Source organism: Labrus mixtus, chromosome 14, assembly GCF_963584025.1.
Source record: "Labrus mixtus chromosome 14, fLabMix1.1, whole genome shotgun sequence".
Lineage (NCBI taxonomy): Eukaryota > Metazoa > Chordata > Actinopteri > Labriformes > Labridae > Labrus > Labrus mixtus.
Window position 1 is genome coordinate 24,764,700 of NC_083625.1, and position 19,796 is coordinate 24,784,495.

The 19,796-nt window shown below is 41.1% G+C and overlaps 2 protein-coding genes across 2 annotated transcripts in view; one reads left to right on the top strand and one right to left on the bottom strand.

Annotated features, from left to right (window-relative positions):
• Window positions 1-2,711: 2,711 nt before the first annotated feature.
• uvrag (UV radiation resistance associated gene) overlaps window positions 2,712-19,796 on the top strand; it is a 122,124-nt gene continuing 105,039 nt past the window's right edge. Inside the window, exons 1-6 of the mRNA XM_061055937.1 lie at window positions 2,712-3,029; window positions 10,048-10,165; window positions 12,257-12,291; window positions 14,748-14,909; window positions 16,845-16,919; window positions 17,022-17,107. Coding sequence (XP_060911920.1) covers window positions 2,925-3,029; window positions 10,048-10,165; window positions 12,257-12,291; window positions 14,748-14,909; window positions 16,845-16,919; window positions 17,022-17,107 — 581 coding nt within the window. The 5' untranslated portion in view covers window positions 2,712-2,924. The remainder of the gene's footprint in view (window positions 3,030-10,047; window positions 10,166-12,256; window positions 12,292-14,747; window positions 14,910-16,844; window positions 16,920-17,021; window positions 17,108-19,796) is intronic.
• LOC132988501 (uncharacterized) lies at window positions 16,373-18,815 on the bottom strand. The gene is made up of 2 exons (XM_061055938.1): window positions 18,468-18,815; window positions 16,373-18,255 (listed from the first exon to the last, which is right to left on the bottom strand). The coding sequence occupies exons 1-2, from the start codon at window positions 18,706-18,708 to the stop codon at window positions 17,873-17,875; spliced, it is 624 nt and encodes a 207-aa protein (XP_060911921.1). The 5' UTR covers window positions 18,709-18,815; the 3' UTR covers window positions 16,373-17,872.

Genomic DNA, 19,796 nt, shown 5'->3' on the forward strand with positions numbered 1-19,796 from the left:
TGTCACTTCTTTTTTGGACACATTTTGACCAGCCTTTTTTGGTAACATTTCTCATGCTTCATCTTTTTTTCTAAAATGTCCTCCACCTGACATCCAACGCTGAAGAGACAACACTTCCAAGATGATTTAACATTGGGTACTTCATCGTCAAGATACACATGCCCCATACAAAGTAACTGTCAGACTTTTGAAATCATGTCCTCCAATGTCTGACTGTGTCATACGCACAGTGTCTTCAATCAGAGATATCGCTTTGAGATTTACTCTGCATACAAACTCAAAATGTGATTTAGATTAAGACGACTTAATTTATCCCAGAAAGGTAATTCAGTTTCACATCCTACACAGTCTTATTAAAATAAATCAAGACACAATCAGAGGAAACAAACAGTCACAGCAGCATTAAACAATTATTTTCACATGCCAGTAACAACAGACATAAGTAGACACAAAGGTCGCCAAGTGAGAATTTAAAAATGCAGTATAAATTAAGACACCAGAAATGTATTATGAATACATAGATAAATAACCTTAAAGGTTACCTTAGTGTGCATCGACCATAAATCAATTAAAGATTTCAACAGCCTGAAAGCTGAAGGAATAAAGGAGTTAGAGTGTTTGTTCTCAGAAACGTCCAGAGGGCATTCAAAGAAAGTCAGATGAGAGAATATGGTCATCCATTGGTTCTGAACAATTTTGTACCGAACACAACCCAGGTACTATCTAATGTTGTTAAACATTTTGCGCTAAAGTTCAGCGATAATATTCGTGAATGTTACTGAAATTATTTGTAATAGTTTGCTGTCTTCAGGTGCTCCTTGGAAATATCATATTTACTGTATTTATGAGTTATGAGCACATGATGAGCCCTCAAAAGTCATAATTACGAGTGAGAAATTGGGAGTCATGACATTTGTGTGATGTTTCAGTGCAGCAAAAATGGTGGAAAGCTTGGAAGCAGTGTCAACAATTAAAACAGGAACAGGGACACACAGACAGTATGCTAACAAGCCTAAATTTAGCAATCAAGGGCTAGCTATAATGTTATTTAAACGCAATATGTCCAATATGTAAGATATTTACTGAATGAATTGATAAAGTGACCTTACTATATGATCAGACATTAAGGAAACATGCTATGTTGAAGTGCTGGCTTCTCTGACAACAATGCAGCAGCCAGTATGTCCTCCTTCTAACTTTAGATTCTGCTCCTGAATGCTCTGGATTTGTTTGGACCAGAGAAGGTAGGCGCTTTTAAGAATGAACATGTCAGAATTTTGTTCTTTGTCAAACTAGAGCCAATTTAATATCTAAAATTTGTGTAAGTTAATTCTCTAAACATATTTTTTAATAATCAAATGAAAACTGTTTTGGTAAGAAGTTCTCTGTGATTGTGATGGATTTTAGCGTGAATGATTAGAGGACTGGGAGCGTAATAGTGCTGGAAACAGATCAATGTTGAACAGACAATCTTTACAACTAAACATCTTAAGACAGTTTGGCTTGTTCCATATACACCGGACAGATGATTCGTGCAGTGCAAGCTCAACACACTCAACCCTTTTTGTAAAGGTAAATAACCCTGTGGAGAAAGAATTGCTTTTATATGGATGATGCTGCCACCTCGTGGTTGCTTCTTATATTGCAGTCTTGGACATTTTAAAGATAACTCCTACAGTTGCTGCAACTCAGAAGTAGAGGAGAGGCCAACTTCAACTACATTTATACTACTACATTTATACTTCAACTACATTTATACTACTACATTTATACTTCAACTACATTTATACTACTATATTTATACTTCAACTACATTTTAGACAACTGTGGTCAGAGGTTTAAAAACTGATTTAAATTTCACACACACAAAAAAAGAAAAAACTGTTTCGTTTGTAATATATCATCCATATAAGCCTCGCCTCAGAATGAACTACCAGCAGTAAGAAATAAGACTAATGCCTAATTAGATTGCAACTATACTACATCACTAAAATGCTACCTATAGATGGATTAAAAATATATATACAAATCTTTAAAAGACTCTAAAAGATGTTAGTTGCATCAAGCGTACATTCCGTATTTGTATGTTTTATAAATGTATTGTTCTGATAGAACAAACGACTTTTTAAGCATTTTAAATACATTGAATTTAAATTGCCATAGATTTTGAAACGTTTACTGAAGATTTGCGACTGGCGAAACGAGGAAAAAAAATAATTCTCTGTTGCAGAATAGATACAATTAAAAGGCGCACTCTCGAGCAATGCATTGATATTCGTTATTTTATAATAAAGTGTATTTTAGTATAGCTCTGTATTGCAAACAGACAAAAACTGTCCTTACATTATTGATAAAATGTTTTGCACTCACTAGTATCACTGAAGCTGTCAATTTAATCAGCAGTTTGTCAACAGCTCATTGTTTGAGGAATTTAAAATAAGTTAATCTTTGTTGATAAATGCCCCTGAGGTTGAAAAATGGCGTGGGTCTCTGCACTGTTCAGCTGTCACCTGCATGTCACGCTGTAATGTGCAACTTCCTCATATTTGCAGCCTTGACAGATTTCAACAGCAACCCGCCCCATCCGGCAAGATAAACAGACCACACAACCAATAGGAACACGAGTATTCAGTACAGTCCCCGCCCCCACATGATTGACGTTGGTATCTGCCAATCCACAGCCTCACTCTCGCGCCTCCCAACAGGAGACGGATTTCCGACCCAGTAGTAGCAAGTAGCCTGTACTTTGTTTACGTCCCGTTGGTTAGCAGACAGCTGCTGTAGCGCTTTACCCACACACACATCCGTGTATGCACGCCTCTGGTGGCTACTTGGACCTTTTTAAACTTTAACCTGAGGCTTGTGAGTGTCGTGGAGGGGATGTTTCACTGAATGAGGGGGTCCCGCTAGAAGCCGACAGGAGGATGAACTCTATCACCGGACGGGTTCTCTCCATCCCCGGCGCCTCTGTCACCAACTCTGGAGCTTCCTCCTCCCGAGCCTTACATGTAGAGCTAACATCCCAGCAGGTAAATACAACGCCCTTTGAGATAATGTTAGCAAAAACTGCTTTCAAATCACCTCAAGAAAACTTGGACTCGGCCGCTTCAGTTCAACACGTCAGGCCCGTCAGGTTAGCTAGATGGCTAACAGCTGCTAGCTTGCAGTTGGCTACCTTAGTGGAGATTCAAGGACCTGGACTGACACCTCTGACACACTATAACAAGTTCAGCTGGTGTAAGGCATTATTAGAGCCTAGCCTTTTCCATGTCCTACCCTGTTCTGGCTGTATATAATACGCAACGATGAATTGCATACGAAGCTGCTATGCTAGAGCTAATGGTAACATTATGTCAGTGTGCAAGTGACAGCTGGAGGGGAACTGTAGCCTATACCATTCCTGTCATAGTAAATTAATCCATATTTGACTTTTTTTAAAACTAAGAACTAATTTAATATATGCTCTGTTAAGTCTCATTAAGATCCTTCAATTATAAGTTCATTCATTCATTAGAAAAGAAAGTGTAAGAAGTTCATTCATTCTGTTAACCGACCTCATACCTAAACTCAACATCAGTCCAAAGTCATACACATGAGTGAGTTATGATTTATAGTGAGAAACATGCTTTTCATGCTGCGTGATATCTTTAAAGGCTGACAGTCATGTGATGGTCATGATATTGTTTTATTATATTACTGCAAGAGCTATCATTTAATCTGCACACAGCCTCATTGAGTTAGGGATTGTGTGGACTTGTTTCATCCACAAACCTCCTTGTAGTCTTCAAGTTTCTACAATAGAGAAACCTGCAGGTTCATGGCATCACATTACCACCTGGAATCAAATTAATCTCGGATTTAAAATCTTTTACAAAACAGGTGAAATGCTCAAAGCAAGCCAGAGCTGTCCCCACTTGTAATTAGTATCTTCAAACTTTATTTTAAACTGGTTTATAACATTTGTATTGTTGTACATGTATTTTAATGTATCCTCATATCGTGTTATGGGGTTTTATGTAACTGAATGTTGTACATTTTAATCTGTTTGTTTACACAAAGGCCCAACTGGGGACACGAATTGGAAACTAGAAATAGCTATATACTCTTTATGCAGCACATCAGTTTCATGCTTTGTATTGAAATTATGTTAAATTGAATTGTCCCTATTAAATAAATAAATTCAAACATACATAGCATAGGTGTGGCAAAAAGTTAGCTTTTGTAAACAGGAAAACTGTCAGCCCATGCTATCTAGGACTGCAAAACAAATAGCTATTTCACCATTATCATGATATGAGTATGCACATCAAGCAAGTCACAAAAAAGACTGCCTGAAGTGTAGTGAAATGGGAAAACCTTTGTACACATGCCATATCTTCACACTCAGCGTGCAGACATTTGACTTGTCAGATGGAGCCCTACATGGAAGAACAACTTCCCAACTCTGAAAAACTGGGACCATCCGAGGAGCACATGAATGCAGCACATGCATTCACACCAGTTAAAAACATGTGGTTGAGGAAGACCTCAGGCTGAATAAGAGCAGCTCTTCTAGCATTTCTTGTTAATTTCAATTAATGATGAACAACTATACAAGCACAGGTTTTGTGCAAATATGCCGATCAGCAGAAATGGAAAGGATCTGTAACCTTATAGCTTATATTCACATGTTAATTTGATCATTTGAACATCTTGTCATTGCAATATTGAGTTATGTTTTAAACCTTCCTCAGAACATCCAAACGTAATCTCTTGCACAAGCAGCAGCATCATTGTGGCATGGTGTTGGTTTAGGGGTTGAGAGTGTGGCATGGTGTTGGGGTTGAGAGTGTGGTATGGTGTTGGGGTTGAGAGTGTGGCATGGTGTTGGGTTAGGGGTTGAGAGTGTGGTATGGTGTTGGGGTTGAGAGTGTGGTATGGTGTTGGGGTTGAGAGTGTGGCATGGTGTTGGGTTAGGGGTTGAGAGTGTGGCATGGTGTTGGGTTAGGGGTTGAGAGTGTGGCATGGTGTTGGGTTAGGGGTTGAGAGTGTGGTATGGTGTTGGGGTTGAGAGTGTGGCTTGGAGTTGGTGTTGAGAGTGTGGCTTGGAGTTGGTGTTGAGAGTGTGGCATGGTGTTGGGGTTGAGAGTGTGGCTTGGTGTTGGTGTTGAGAGTGTGGCATGGTGTTGGGTTAGGGGTTGAGAGTGTGGTATGGTGTTGGGGTTGAGAGTGTGGTATGGTGTTGGGGTTGAGAGTGTGGCATGGTGTTGGGTTAGGGGTTGAGAGTGTGGCATGGTGTTGGGTTAGGGGTTGAGAGTGTGGTATGGTGTTGGGGTTGAGAGTGTGGTATGGTGTTGGGGTTGAGAGTGTGGCATGGTGTTGGGTTAGGGGTTGAGAGTGTGGCATGGTGTTGGGTTAGGGGTTGAGAGTGTGGTATGGTGTTGGGGTTGAGAGTGTGGCTTGGAGTTGGTGTTGAGAGTGTGGCATGGTGTTGGGGTTGAGAGTGTGGCTTGGTGTTGGTGTTGAGAGTGTGGCATGGTGTTGGGTTAGGGGTTGAGAGTGTGGCTTGGTGTTGGGGTTGAGAGTGTGGCTTGGAGTTGGTGTTGAGAGTGTGGCATGGTGTTGGGGTTGAGAGTGTGGCTTGGTGTTGGGGTTGAGAGTGTGGCATGGTGTTGGGGTTGAGAGTGTGGCTTGGTGTTTGGGTTGAGAGTGTGGCTTGGTGTTGGGGTTGAGAGTGTGGCTTGGTGTTGGGGTTGAGAGTGTGGCATGGTGTTGGGGTTGAGAGTGTGGCATGGTGTTGGGTTAGGGGTTGAGAGTGGCTTGGTGTTGGGGTTGAGAGTGTGGCTTGGTGTTGGGGTTGAGAGTGGCTTGGTGTTGGGGTTGAGAGTGGCTTGGTGTTGGGGTTGAGAGTGGCTTGGTGTTGGGGTTGAGAGTGTGGTATGGTGTTGGGTTAGGGGTTGAGAGTGTGGCTTGGTGTTGGGGTTGAGAGTGGCTTGGTGTTGGGGTTGAGAGTGTGGCTTGGTGTTGGGGTTGGGGTTGAGAGTGTGGCTTGGTGTTGGGTTAGGGGTTGAGAGTGTGGCATGGTGTTGGGGTTTAGAGTGTGGCTTGGTGTTGGGTTAGGGGTTGAGAGTGTGGCATGGTGTTGGGGTTGAGAGTGTGGCTTGGTGTTGGGGTTGAGAGTGTGGCATGGTGTTGGGGTTGAGAGTGTGGCTTGGTGTTTGGGTTGAGAGTGTGGCTTGGTGTTGGGGTTGAGAGTGTGGCTTGGTGTTGGGGTTGAGAGTGTGGCATGGTGTTGGGGTTGAGAGTGTGGCATGGTGTTGGGTTAGGGGTTGAGAGTGGCTTGGTGTTGGGGTTGAGAGTGTGGCTTGGTGTTGGGGTTGAGAGTGGCTTGGTGTTGGGGTTGAGAGTGGCTTGGTGTTGGGGTTGAGAGTGGCTTGGTGTTGGGGTTGAGAGTGTGGTATGGTGTTGGGTTAGGGGTTGAGAGTGTGGCTTGGTGTTGGGGTTGAGAGTGGCTTGGTGTTGGGGTTGAGAGTGTGGCTTGGTGTTGGGGTTGGGGTTGAGAGTGTGGCTTGGTGTTGGGTTAGGGGTTGAGAGTGTGGCATGGTGTTGGGGTTTAGAGTGTGGCTTGGTGTTGGGTTAGGGGTTGAGAGTGTGGCATGGTGTTGGGGTTGAGAGTGGCTTGGTGTTGGGGTTGAGAGTGTGGTATGGTGTTGGGTTAGGGGTTGAGAGTGTGGCTTGGTGTTGGGGTTGAGAGTGGCTTGGTGTTGGGGTTGAGAGTGTGGCTTGGTGTTGGGGTTGGGGTTGAGAGTGTGGCTTGGTGTTGGGTTAGGGGTTGAGAGTGTGGCATGGTGTTGGGGTTTAGAGTGTGGCTTGGTGTTGGGTTAGGGGTTGAGAGTGTGGCATGGTGTTGGGGTTTAGAGTGTGGCATGGTGTTGGGGTTTAGAGTGTGGCATGGTGTTGGGTTAGGGGTTGAGAGTGTGGCATGGTGTTGGGGTTGAGAGTGTGGCTTGGTGTTGGGGTTGAGACTGTAGGTGTGACTGACACAGCATGACTTTCAGACTCCATGGTCTCTTGCCGTCGCAGAGACATGCATGGACACAACATGATCATTTATAGTAGGCCTACACTTTCATTCTTGCTTCACACTAGTACATTTGACTCATTTGGAAAATAGAAAAGTTGAAATGATTTTCAACTTGAGCGCCCGGAGTGGCCGCACAAAAAGGCAGAGCGCTCAGAAAAAAAGACGCTGCAATTTTTCTCAGGGCGGTTGCCTGCTGCCGCAAACGCTCTCTCCTCCTTAAAAACAATTGAAAAAAAGACGCTGGCAAATGCTAGGTGGACACAGGGCGTAATTGACCAACAGATCCAAAACAACAGTCTGCAGACTGAAGACCATGAGGTCTAATCAAGAACAAGTTACAACAAAGAATATTAAAACCTACATCATGATATAAAGATGATTTAAAGCTCAGTTTGACGGTTTAACGTTTCTGAGGAATTGTGATGTCTGGATATAGAGAGAAAAAGGCTTGTGAGCAGCTAATAACTTTGTCACATACTATTATTAGAGCTGTTTGATCACATTATGACAGTGGTCAGCTACTAGAGGTCCTAGCTTTGATGTTTGGCTGACATTGTGGTCTATAATAAGGCTTCTGATGTTGCCCTAGTTTTACATCAGAGTACCCGACCCACCACGGCAGCTTTTTTCTTCACAAGTGTTCTTAAACCTGTTTCTCTCCGCCTGTGGTCCACGTTAGCCCCATACAGAAAGGGCATGTTTAAGGGAGGGCGGTTAGAAGTCCCCTACCGAACAATCAGTGTTTTTGTTTGAGTCCTTAATCTTATAGAGGATCCCATGACTTGGATTTAGTCGCAGTATAGCAGCAGGACGGAGGCCAGGCCTGCTGGTCAAGAGAAACATTGTGTAGTGGAGACTTGTGTGACTGAAGCAGAAACCTCTCTGTGCCTCTTGTGTGTCCACTCCAAACACACACTTTTGTTTCCCAAAGCAAGTCATTGAATTTATATGCAAGACATGAGGATATAAACGTTATGTCGACTTCTAGGTCTTTGAGATTCACCAATGAAACCTGTATTTATTTCCTTTAAGACTTTGCTTGAGTTGAACTAATGAGGTGACGAGGCCTTTGTAGTGTGTATTGGCAAGAAACCAAGGATATGAAAAGTAAAAGTAAAATCGAATACATCATAATTAGTTAGGATACTAAAACTAACGTCATAGTATGTAGAACACACCATCAAATGCATGAAATTTCCAGTAAAAAAGTTAGAATTTTAAGGAATTGGAAGTGAAATATTTTATTACAATCCCAGTAACAACTAACGTCATTGTCAGAATTGTTTCAATACCAATACTAATATTAGGAATACTTGCAATGTTGCCTTATATGTGAGATCTGTGTCAGCGAGTACGTCGGTCAAGATGAAATCATTTGTTATTTAAAAATTGACCCTTTCCCGCCACCAGAAATCAATTATTCTTCATCATCGTTCCAAAACATCAAGTTGTACCTTTCATCCACCATGCATCTATTTTGGCTGCCACACTCTAATGCTGTTTTTTAACGGCTTACTTTTCTTTTTCAGGTATTGTAGGACTTGGTAGCAATAACAATATGGTGCTTCTACAGAATATAACCTACTCAATGTCATAATAACATAATGTGAAAAAATCTTCAATAATTTACACTTGAAGAATCCAATTAGTAAAAAAAAGCAATGTGAACAGATGCAAAGCTTCACTTTTAACAGGCGTTGCTTTTGACCTCCGGTATTGAAAAATGAAGCCAATGCGAAAGTGCAAAGAACTGCAGTTCTTCCAGTGTCCACTTGAGGCAGACCCCGGGAGTCACATGAACACCACATTCAAAAACGCCTGTTTTTACAGCAGATAATAACATGTTTACAGCCTTGTACAAAAACAAAACAACAATATTTGTCTTCCTCATGGGCACTCGCTGTACGGGGGTGACTTTTTTTTAATAACGCATCCATTTTGATTTTATTAACCATACGTGTTAGGCATAGTTAGGCATGAGGCTGACCTGATTGACAGGCGGGCACGGTGTAGGCATGTAGCGGTTTGTAAGGATGTTTAAAACCCGCCTCAGCTCCAGCTCTCAGCCTGTCGTTAGGTTGACTGAAAGTTAGGTTGTGACAGGATTTCCAGCATGGTGGCTGCTGCCGATGAGCCTCCAGAGTTCCCTACAGCTGTAAAAATAATCTTATTTGTTTTATGGCAGTAGTATCCAAATGCTACATGTTTATCTGCCAAATACCAAATACAATACCAGATTCTATTGCAGTAGATTTTGACCAATAAACAAGTTGAGGTACAGCAGTCAATATCATCAAGTATTATTTTTTTTGGAAAATGTTTTAGCAAAGCATCACTTTCAGTACATTCAGAAATGTGTGCTTATTTTAATGCATGTTAACTTTTAGTACAACTGTTTACAGTTTTAAGATTTGACACATAATCAAAACTTCAGGACCAATCAAGTATTTATATATTTTCTCACACTCCTTAGTTCAGACTTTTGTTCTGGCTACAAATGCACATGGTGATAATGGGGGCTTTTCTATAGTGGGCTCATTGAGACTTGTAGATGGTGTAGAAAATCATTTTAAAGCTGAACATTTCTCATGTGACTGTTATGACTGACCATTCCTGGCGAGTTAACTACGTACTTATTTCTACCCTGAAGATGTCATGCCTCTATTATTTGAGCTGCTGACTTTGAGCAGACTCTCAGCTGGTTCTGCTTCACTGCATGAGAAACCCCCCCGGGCTATTGTAGGCTATTTATACATCAGATTGACAACGTGATACTTCATCAATCTCTGTAGTCGTCTTTTTTCACACATCCTGGGAATCAGTTAGGATTCACATTCTTCAGTATAACCTAGATTATTTGTAATTGCCTGCAGCCATCACATGATGAGGATGAAACTGAATACTACAGCTCTGATGTCAGTTTTTATTTGTTCTCACTCTCTCCTCTCTCTCTGTCCCCTTCTGTATTTCTCTCCGACACACAGAGACGGTTGCGTCATCTCCGGAGCATCGCGGCCAGAAACATTGTCAACAAGAATGGTTCTCCACTGCTGGACACGTACTTCACCCTCCACCTCTGTATAGGAGACAGAATATCTAGAGGTCAGTGTTTAAGCCCCTCCCACACACATTCTCCAGCCTGACAGTGCTAAGTACATGTTCACTTGTGTAATACACAATCTGCATCATGCTTTCAAAAAAGGATCACTTTCCACTTTTATATAAACTAAGGCCTCATGTCCACTTAGCGTTTTGTTTCGGGCAGAAAAGCGCTGACTGTTCCTGTCAGGGCTTGCATGACGCGTTTGTGCACTGAAAAGAAAAGTGCTGCACGTCTGTCCTGTCTTTATGACATCGTCGGTTGACAATTGCTTCTCTATGACCGATACACTGCTCCGATACTTTTTACTGTATGTTTTTTATTTGAGATCGTTTGAACACCAGTAACCATGGATTGAAGATATGGGTACAAGACATGATCCGTAGTGCTGCAAAAACACTGGGAATATCATACATTTGGAAAAGAGCACCAGTGACGTCAGCAGCACCTTTCTGGGAAGTTGAAAGATTTTGAACTTGAGCGCTCTGAGCTGCCACACAAAAAAAGTGGAGCGCTTAGGTGCCGCACTCTTTCTCCGGGCGGCCGCCTGCTGCTGCAAACGCTCTCTGCCCTTTGAAAACAAATTGAAAAAAGACACTGGTGCTCAGAAAAAAAACACTATGTGGACACGGGGCCTAATGCAGTTACGTCATATCAAATCAAAGTTAGTGATAACAGTGGTCATTAAGTAAACATGTTCAGCTAAAGTGGAAAATCCGCCAAGAGATTACAAGTTATTTGGGTTGGGTTGATCATTGAAATACGGAGCAGTATCAACTTAAATTCTTTAAGTATTCTTTTTTACTCTCCACCCATGACGATTAGCACATAACTATAAGACTCCAAAGATGGCACAGTGTAGCTTCCTGTTAGCCTGAAGGTGCTGCTGTAGACAGAATGGTGACTGCTGCAGTCTGAGATGACAGAGACACAACAGAAACTAGTTCAACAGAACTGGACAACATGTACTTTGTCTGTGTGGCGCAATAGTCCAACAGTAACATTAAAGTGTCTAAGTTTAATGCTCTAAAACATTTGTGTTTTGTCGCTTATTTAAAGGGCTGGTTAAATCACATATAGGTGCAGGGTGTTACAAAAACAGCAGAGAGAAGAAGAAGATATGCCCGCACACTTACTCAGTTTTTACATGATTGATGACAGCTTGGGCCTGAACAAATCATAGCGCCTCCTATTGGAAGGAGGCAGTAGTTGGTAGAATGGTTGAGTCATTCACTCAGAATCTTTAGATGGAGGCAGATTGTCTCTCACAGAACAATCCAGGAGAAATAAATATTTGCTTTTGAAATCATTTTGCACACTATTCATAGGGTTTACAAACTCCTAATCCTGTCCGCAAGCTGATAATGTCTTCACAGTTCACATTCTGAAGTAACAGCATGGACATCAAACTGTTGACCAATCTGGTGGGAGTATTTGTGTAAAGGTCTTCTGTTCAGATGCTTTTGAAAATGTGTGGCAGAGATAATAAAGTCTTGTTGTGTTCTTCGAGCATGCAGGGCAGCTTAAAGAGTTTATTAACATTATCACTACTATCACTAGTGTGCACCTCAAAAAGTCAAAGATGTGAAACATGAGTCGAGTTGCACTTGTGTTAGATAAATATCTGCACTTTAGTTTTGTTAGCTGCATCATTGCACACAGACTTATGCAATGACCCTTTAACCTACTTTTAGGGGGTTCTTCACTGGTTATAAAACAGTCTCTATATAAGTGTGATGCCTCTGTATGACCTACAAAAGCACACCCGACTATATCCCAAACTATCTTTCAGAATGCAGACCAAAAAAAAGCCTCTGTTTTCAATTTCCTGTGCAGAGTTTAAGTTTAAAGCTTTGATTTAAATCAGACTGATTCTGTGTAGGACAGGGTCTTGTCCTGGATTTTAATAGTCATAAACACTAGTACATACAGCAAATATCTGTAAAAGTCTTGTCTGTCGTCTATCAAATTCAGAAATAAAGCCGAGCCGAGCTCATATTACTTCATGAATTGTATTTAATGGTAGATTCAAGCCATTTTGTGTACAAGTGTTTTCTGCTTTCTCTAATCAGCCCTCTTTGATGTCTTTTTAGATTTTTACAAGAGTGAAGTCATACGGGACTCTCTGGTGAGTATACTTGTTTGTACCTTTAAATTCTTCATGCCTGCTTCCAGGGAAAGGTTCAGGATGTTTACCTGCACCCTGTTGATGCAGTGTGTTGATACACTATGAGCAACATGAGCAGCACTGTACTGAAGGAACACAAGCTTCCTGTATGTTATTGATGCCAAAACCTGGTATTTATACCTGCTGCATATCTTCTTTCTTTAACACATCTGGCCACATCTGGAATTGTCGTTGCACTATGACCTTTCTTAAACTGGTTTTCACACATTGAGGGTACAGTAAAAAAGTGCTTCCTTGAATGAAAATCCGACTTGCATCAGCTTAAAGGAGAAATGATTCTTTCTCTCTTGCTTTGTCAGCATCACTCTATGTTGTAAACGACTCTGGTGAACATGACTAGGTGACTCTTAGGCTGCTGCTTCTCTTGTTAGCGGGGCTTATGCAGCTCAGCACAAAGCTACCGAAGCAGCCAAGGATAGCAAGCCATTACTGTCAGGCTCTCTGCCAAGTCATGAGCTGACCTAAGCTGCTTTCCAGGCACACTGCACACTGTACCCCGGGCAGACAGACTCCATAATGCTCTGCAGGAGTCATGACTCCTGTCATTTACTCTGCCTGACTTTCTCCTGTTGAATTGAAAATCCTTTTGCTGACATTTGTTCTCTAGTTTCTGTCTCCATCCTGTCATCGTTTGTCTAGGGAAACGTTTCCTGTTGCTCTTCCTGTTTTCATTCTGTTTTACCCCTTTGCTTCCGCTACTGGCTCTTACTACACCCCCTGCTGGAGTGTACTTCTGCTTTTGACATTCCCTCCCTGCCTGTCCTTGAGTGTGACCCGCAGAGCAAGAGATTTTTCTGTCTGATGGAGGGAAGTGGTGTGTAATTGAATGATGTAAATGGCTTTGTAGAAGTAGCCCTCACTCTCAGTGCTGACAGTCTGGAGACAAAGAACACACTGTAGCAGGGATCAAACCTTAAGGTGAATGTAGAGCAGGATGATTAAATGATATTTGATGGAAAGAGATCACTTATGACATATTTTATTTGAAAGCATGCACACCAAAAACACACACACACTTATATTTTCATAAACAACCAGACCTGTGACCATGTCTAACCATCTATTTCTAATTATTCATGCACACAACTGTGTATCTAACCCCTTTGCAATACTGAGTAACTAAACACATCTATGTATGCTAACCCTGTGCAACGGTATGTACATACTAGGGATGTAACGATTCACTCAACTCACGATACGATTCATGATATTGAGTTCACGATACAATTCTCTCACCATTTATTTGAGAGATTTAGAGATGACTGAAAAACATACATTTAATTTTTGCAAACCCGCTTGTCAGTGTGGTTTGGCCTTTTAATATTTTTTCCTCTTAACGAGAGGAAGTGATTGTAGCTTCTCATTGTGGTGTAGATTAAATGCTGCATCATGTTGGTCGTGTTATTTGTGTAGTTCCCTTTCTTCTTTCAATATTTGCACACAGTTTTTGTCTCGTCTGTTATCTTCTCTCCTCTTTCATTTTCTGTCTTGGGGAAGAAATGCTTCCACACCTCCCTTTTAAAAGACGGTGGTGCGTCCTCAAATTCAAAATCTTACTCTGTAGCTGCTAACCTTCTCTGCTCTACAGCTGCTAGCGCTAACGAGAGTGTCGGGGGACGTCAAACCAGATAAGCATAAATAGATAGCGTCCTCTGCTGTTTAAAAATGTAAAAGTAAAGTATGCCATTTATTTTCTCAGAGTACCGATGTGAACATTGACACCTTTGAATCGATTTTTAACTGTCTCGCGATTCATCTTTACATCCCTAGTACATACACATTCTGCAAAGTCAGAGCAATATAGCTATGTGCAATTACTTAAGTACTTTAAAGTTACAGGCTCGTCTCGGGCAAAAGTGCCATTTACACCAGTACCTCATAATCAAGCAAATTGCAATACTCCAGCACTTTTGCACTTTACTACTCCGGCACTTTACCTCCCGTAGCAGCACTTTAAGCACTTTAACTCAGAAGGTCACTTTATCCTGGTTTGTTTTAAACAACATCACACAGACACTTTTTAGGCTTGTATTATTGAGTGTGTCCATGTTAACTAAAGTACAGTGAATGTTGTTGCTTGGCCACTGTTTGTGGTTTTGGTTTTTACTTGTCATTGTGGTTATATGTAATTTTCTATACATGTGAACCACCAACCTGCCAAAGGACTACAGATGGAAAATAAGCCTGTGACTGCAGTATGGCCTATTAACATGTTTATGTTCACTAATGTGCACTGTCCCTATTTTAAATGAATACACAAGTTAACAGAAGGTTCAGTTCCTTTTAACGTTGAATAAATGGAATGAATTATTTATTGTGCTGTCAGGTATTCATGTTCTCTTCTACTGGTTATCCTCCCTAAGTGGTGGCTAATCCTTATTCGTGTTGTGTGTCAGAATCCAACCTGGCGGAGTCTGGACTTCGGCATGCTGCCGGACCTCCTGGATACCTCTGTGTCTTGCTTCGTGGTGAGGATCTGGGGAGGACAGGAGGAACAGTACCAGCTCCTCATAGAATGGAGGGTCAATCTGGATGGCCTCAGATACACAGGACAGCAGGTCAGCAACCACACATGAAAATGAGAATAATCCACTGAGTCTGTTTAATATAAAGTCTTTATTGAAGAAGAATGAACATAGCCCCCTTGATGTTCCCTTTTTGTTTGTGGGATCTGTCTGGCATCATTCCCAGGTATTCCCAGCCTTTGGCATCAATGTTTTACCATTTGTTTACTCTAAATGGGACCATCATTTAGAAACTGAACATCGTTATATATTGAAAGAGACTTTAAACTATTGATTGAGAAAATAAAGTCACAGGGAAAATGATTACCGAGGTAATAAATAAACAGAGAAGGATGTAGTTGACCAACTTCTCTTTCAACCACTGGAGTCGCCCCCTACTGGCCGTAATAAGTACTGCACTTAAAGGCACTTCCTTTAAGTTTACTTAAAAACTTAGAGGCTTGGTGCTTCCAAAGTGTCTCCACAACTTGACAGTAGACAGTCCTTTCTCTCCGTGCTGTATCCTGTTAGGACCTACTGTTCAGTAGGAAGATATTTGTTCCTCCTTCGTCTGATTCATTCAGTGTTGAAGTGGAGTCATTAGCCCGCCTCATGTTATTGACACTCCAACTCAGATGTGATCTGCACGATGGCTCAGAAAATAATACAAAACTTCACATTGCATAGAAACAATTTAACAACTTACCATTTGAAAGGCACGTTACCCGAAACCACCCGCATCCATCCTCGTTTGTTTTGACTTGGAGTTGCACGTGAAGTGACGTCTTACATTTAATTTCGCACAGCATTGTGGGTGTTAAAATACGACTATTTTCCTGAAAGGATGCATCCAAACCATACTGCACAAAACCCTGAAGTTAGCATCCACACTGAAAAAATGCCCACTGAATGACCACGAGGGTTCAGTCGAGATCATCAATGTGCCTAATTCTCATCAAAAATCATTTTCATGCTTTTACTTTGAAAGCATTTATTCAAATGTCTGACTTAACGCTGCAGCGGATCTTGGAACCTAACGAGGGAGCATGATGATTGCATCTTTCATTCATCTTTTTAATTCCATTTGTGTTTTGCATCAACAAAAAGTTTGAGTAACTTTATCCGATTGAAAAATTCAATCATTAAAAATATTACACCAGCAGTGATTTATAAATACATTGTTTGATATTGGATTGATATTTGTGGTTGACATTTGATGCGAACAATGAACCTATCATTAACAAAGTTGGTTGTTCATTTTCTCAACAACATTTATTGGTTCCTTCTTCTTAAGCGTAAAGATTCACAGCCTTTCTTCAGATTATGAAAGAAAAGAAGAGTCTCTGGATTTATTACTTTTTGTTTAATCAGTTTAAAGACTTAATAATGAGAATGTCTTTTGATATCATTTTAGACTTTCATCTACTTGTGAAAAAAACACTTTTATCAATGATTAAAGAAACTTTGAATTACAGTCCAGCAAACTGATATTCTGGTCAACAGAAACAGACACTCAATTCATTACAAGGTTTATTTTTCTAGTCTGTTTCCTCACATTTGAAATAAATGCCAGTTATAAGCAATCACGTAGCGATGCAGCATACCAGGTTGATGATGTTATAATGAGAGCACACACACATTGCACTGATTCAGAGATGTGAACCATCAGTTGTAAACATTAAAACCATCCTAACAGTCTGCAGTGTGAAGAATGATCATGTGATTTTGACTTTTAATTCTTTCTGCATGTGAGTGTTTGAAGGATTAATTATCTCCTTTAAGCCTAAATTCTGCACATTGAAGCTCTGTTCTGAGAAACAAGTCAATGAAAATGTGAAATGCTGTAAAAGAAGTCAGGGTTATTGCCATTCCTTCACAGTGAGACCATTTTCAAAGCTCATAAACAGATAGCAGCGTCTCATGCACATCCAGATTCCCGCTGTCCTTTGTTCTCTGCAATGATTCTCTGCTGCCTCGCTTTGTCCACAGATTCGATCCAGAAATCCAAATGAGATCATCTTTGGTTTGAATGATGGCTACTATGCAGCTGACTTTGATCATAAGGTACAGCCTGTGGTCAATCTTTCAGAGCATCTGCATCATTATGGGCTATCCATTGTTAATCTCATTAGCCTCATATTCAACACTGACATGTGGCTGTTTCAGGATCAGTCGGAGCGGAAGAAAAACAGTCTGCTCCAGGTCGACCAGAGTTCAGTCAGGAACTCCTACAGTGTTTTCTCTTTGCTCAGGTAAGAATCACGCCATGCGGCAGTTTAACATCTAATAGTGTGTGGTAGTCAAGACCACATAACCGAGACCAACACATACCGGAGAGCTCAGAGACCGAGATAAGACCAAGACATTTAGAGAGAGTCAAGACCAAGGCAGGGCGAGACTGAGACAAGACCATAAATATCAGTGAAACCGGCATTTTTCTTCTAATCACAGCAATGAAAAAAAGCCTTTCAATGGTGGTCTTGATTTAAAATCCAGAGTCTACCCAGTCTGAGACCGGGACAAGACCGAGTTAAAATGCTTTCGATTCAGAGACAAGAACAAGACCTTCAAAAAGTGGTCTTCAGACCGGTTCGAGTACTACAACACTTAATTGTAGTATTTAAATTAATAGGACTCAGATTTCCTCTCATCTGAACTTTCTATGAAGCTTTTTCTCTCTTGTGCAAAAGTTTTTAACCACATACAAAAAGCCTTTTTTTCGTCTTATTTCAACCTACAACCAGTGTGTCTCCTAATAGATCTATTCTTCTCTTATTTACATCGTTGTTTATGATTAGATTGCCTGATTTCTTTTGTGTAGCATATTTGTCTTGGGCATTTTTACTCCAGCAGGTGGTGCCATAGGAGAGCCAACATTTTGAACCAGTATCAGCAAAGCTCCGCTGGCTTTCATGAACTCACAAAGCCTGTAAACACAAATGAATCTTTTTCTGAAAGTTATGATTTAAACAGTCGGTTTCAAAGAATTCATCTTAAAATTCACCCGAGCGTTGTGATTAATAAAACTCAAATTTTACAATTCGTATATTTTCTGGTCGTACATTCAGGTTCAGATTACATTGAAAGTCTGCCACCTTCGGGCTGGTGTTGTGGGTTCCTTCCTGAGTGTTTTCCTGGCCACTTTCTCCAGGGTCGCCATCTTCGGTGCCCTCTTGGACACTTTGTGTGGACGCCTGAGCCAAGTTCTCAGTCTGTAGTGGATCCTTTCTTCCAGCTTCATTTGCTTCCCCCTCATTGGGAGACTGGTGGTTTTCTTCAGCCTGGTTTACATCCATATCAGCTGTTTGCCGGCCGTATCTCTGCGTACTGTCTGTGTGGCCCATATGTAGAGATGGTGCCCAGTCTGGATCAGTCTCCCTCATTTCATAAGCAGGTTCGCCTGTAATCACACACAGTTTTGTTTTTAGAAATACAGCACATGATGATTCCTTGTTATTTTAAGATCTTAGACCGGGTCAAGCCGTTTCTGAAATCTGCTGTCGACCAGCCTGGCTAAACAAAAATGACTTAGCCTTAGCATTCGCTCATACGATATCGTATATAATGATAATTTAACATCATAATAAACACAACAAAAGCGATTTCACTTACCCTTGTGAAAGTGTCGAGAGCAAACAAGCATGTACTTAGATACACTGGCAAAGGTGATGGATCTCCGGTTCACCGCTTTAACCCAGGCCATCCGCCTCCTCTTTGATATATCCTCTGCTTGTGTCCCAAAGCCCTTTTTCCATAAGGGAAACCTAAAAAACCGTAACTGGTTGTTGAGTTTTTTACAATTCAAGTCGTGGGACTTACTATGGCAATTATTCACGCAGCATGAGCGAACCATTTTACCAACAAACAAAAGGGAAGCAAAGCAAGACGTGTGTGCAGACGTGACTTCTGATCAACTCCGCATGTAAACAAAGAGCTATATCCGCTAACATGGCGCGTATAACCACAATGCATTGCGCTTAGGGAAGGCAATACGTCACCTGACAAAGACCGAGAGCAACCCATCCGGGTACTTTGCCCAAACGATGCCGGCCCCGCCCCTTTCTGGGTGAAATCATTCCATCTGAATGAATGGTGGTTAATGGACAAGTTGGGGTCATTACCGATTTAAAGTCTTAAAAAATGAAAACCGTACTTTAAAACTGCAAGTATGAGCCTAAATCTGATGAGCAGTGATGTAAACATTTAAAATATGACATTTCTGAACAGAGATCCGCATCATAATGGTATAAAATTAACCGTGTACGTGAGTGTCTGTTCAATCTCTCTCATCAAACTGCTCAAACGAGTCATCAGAGGAAACTGACTTTAAACACTTGATGAGTAATTATTAACTGTGTTACCTGAGAGGGATCTATATTTTTAAATAATATTTATTTGTAATAGTTTCTAACAGTGTTCATAGCTGTAATGGAGTGGTTACAGACGTTTATTATAGAGAAAAGGGGACATAAACTCTGAGTTATCAGCTGATTTAGAAAAGAATAACACATGTAAAGTCACCTGGATGATATTAAAACCTTTTGTATTCATACGTGAGTGTAAATAATGATGAGTGGGGCGAGACGAGGTGTTATATCGAGCTAGCAAACTTTTTATTTTGACATTTATTTTTCAGTAAGATGATTTGGTGTAGTGTTCCTTCGGTTAGAGACATTTTCACCAACATATTTATGTGACGTGACAGTTGAAACGTTGTTAATACGTTAGTGAATGAATGTGTGAAGAATCTGTTAACAGACTTGTCTTCTGTCACAGAGCAGGAACATGACAGCGGTCCCACAATTTACCACTTTAAAGAGTCCATATTATGCCCTTTTTGGGGTTTGTATATTTAATCTATGTTCCTACTTTTGTACGTTCACAATAGATAAAGTCCGAAAAAAGTGTCTGTTTTCATGTACTGCTGCTCCTTGCTCCCTC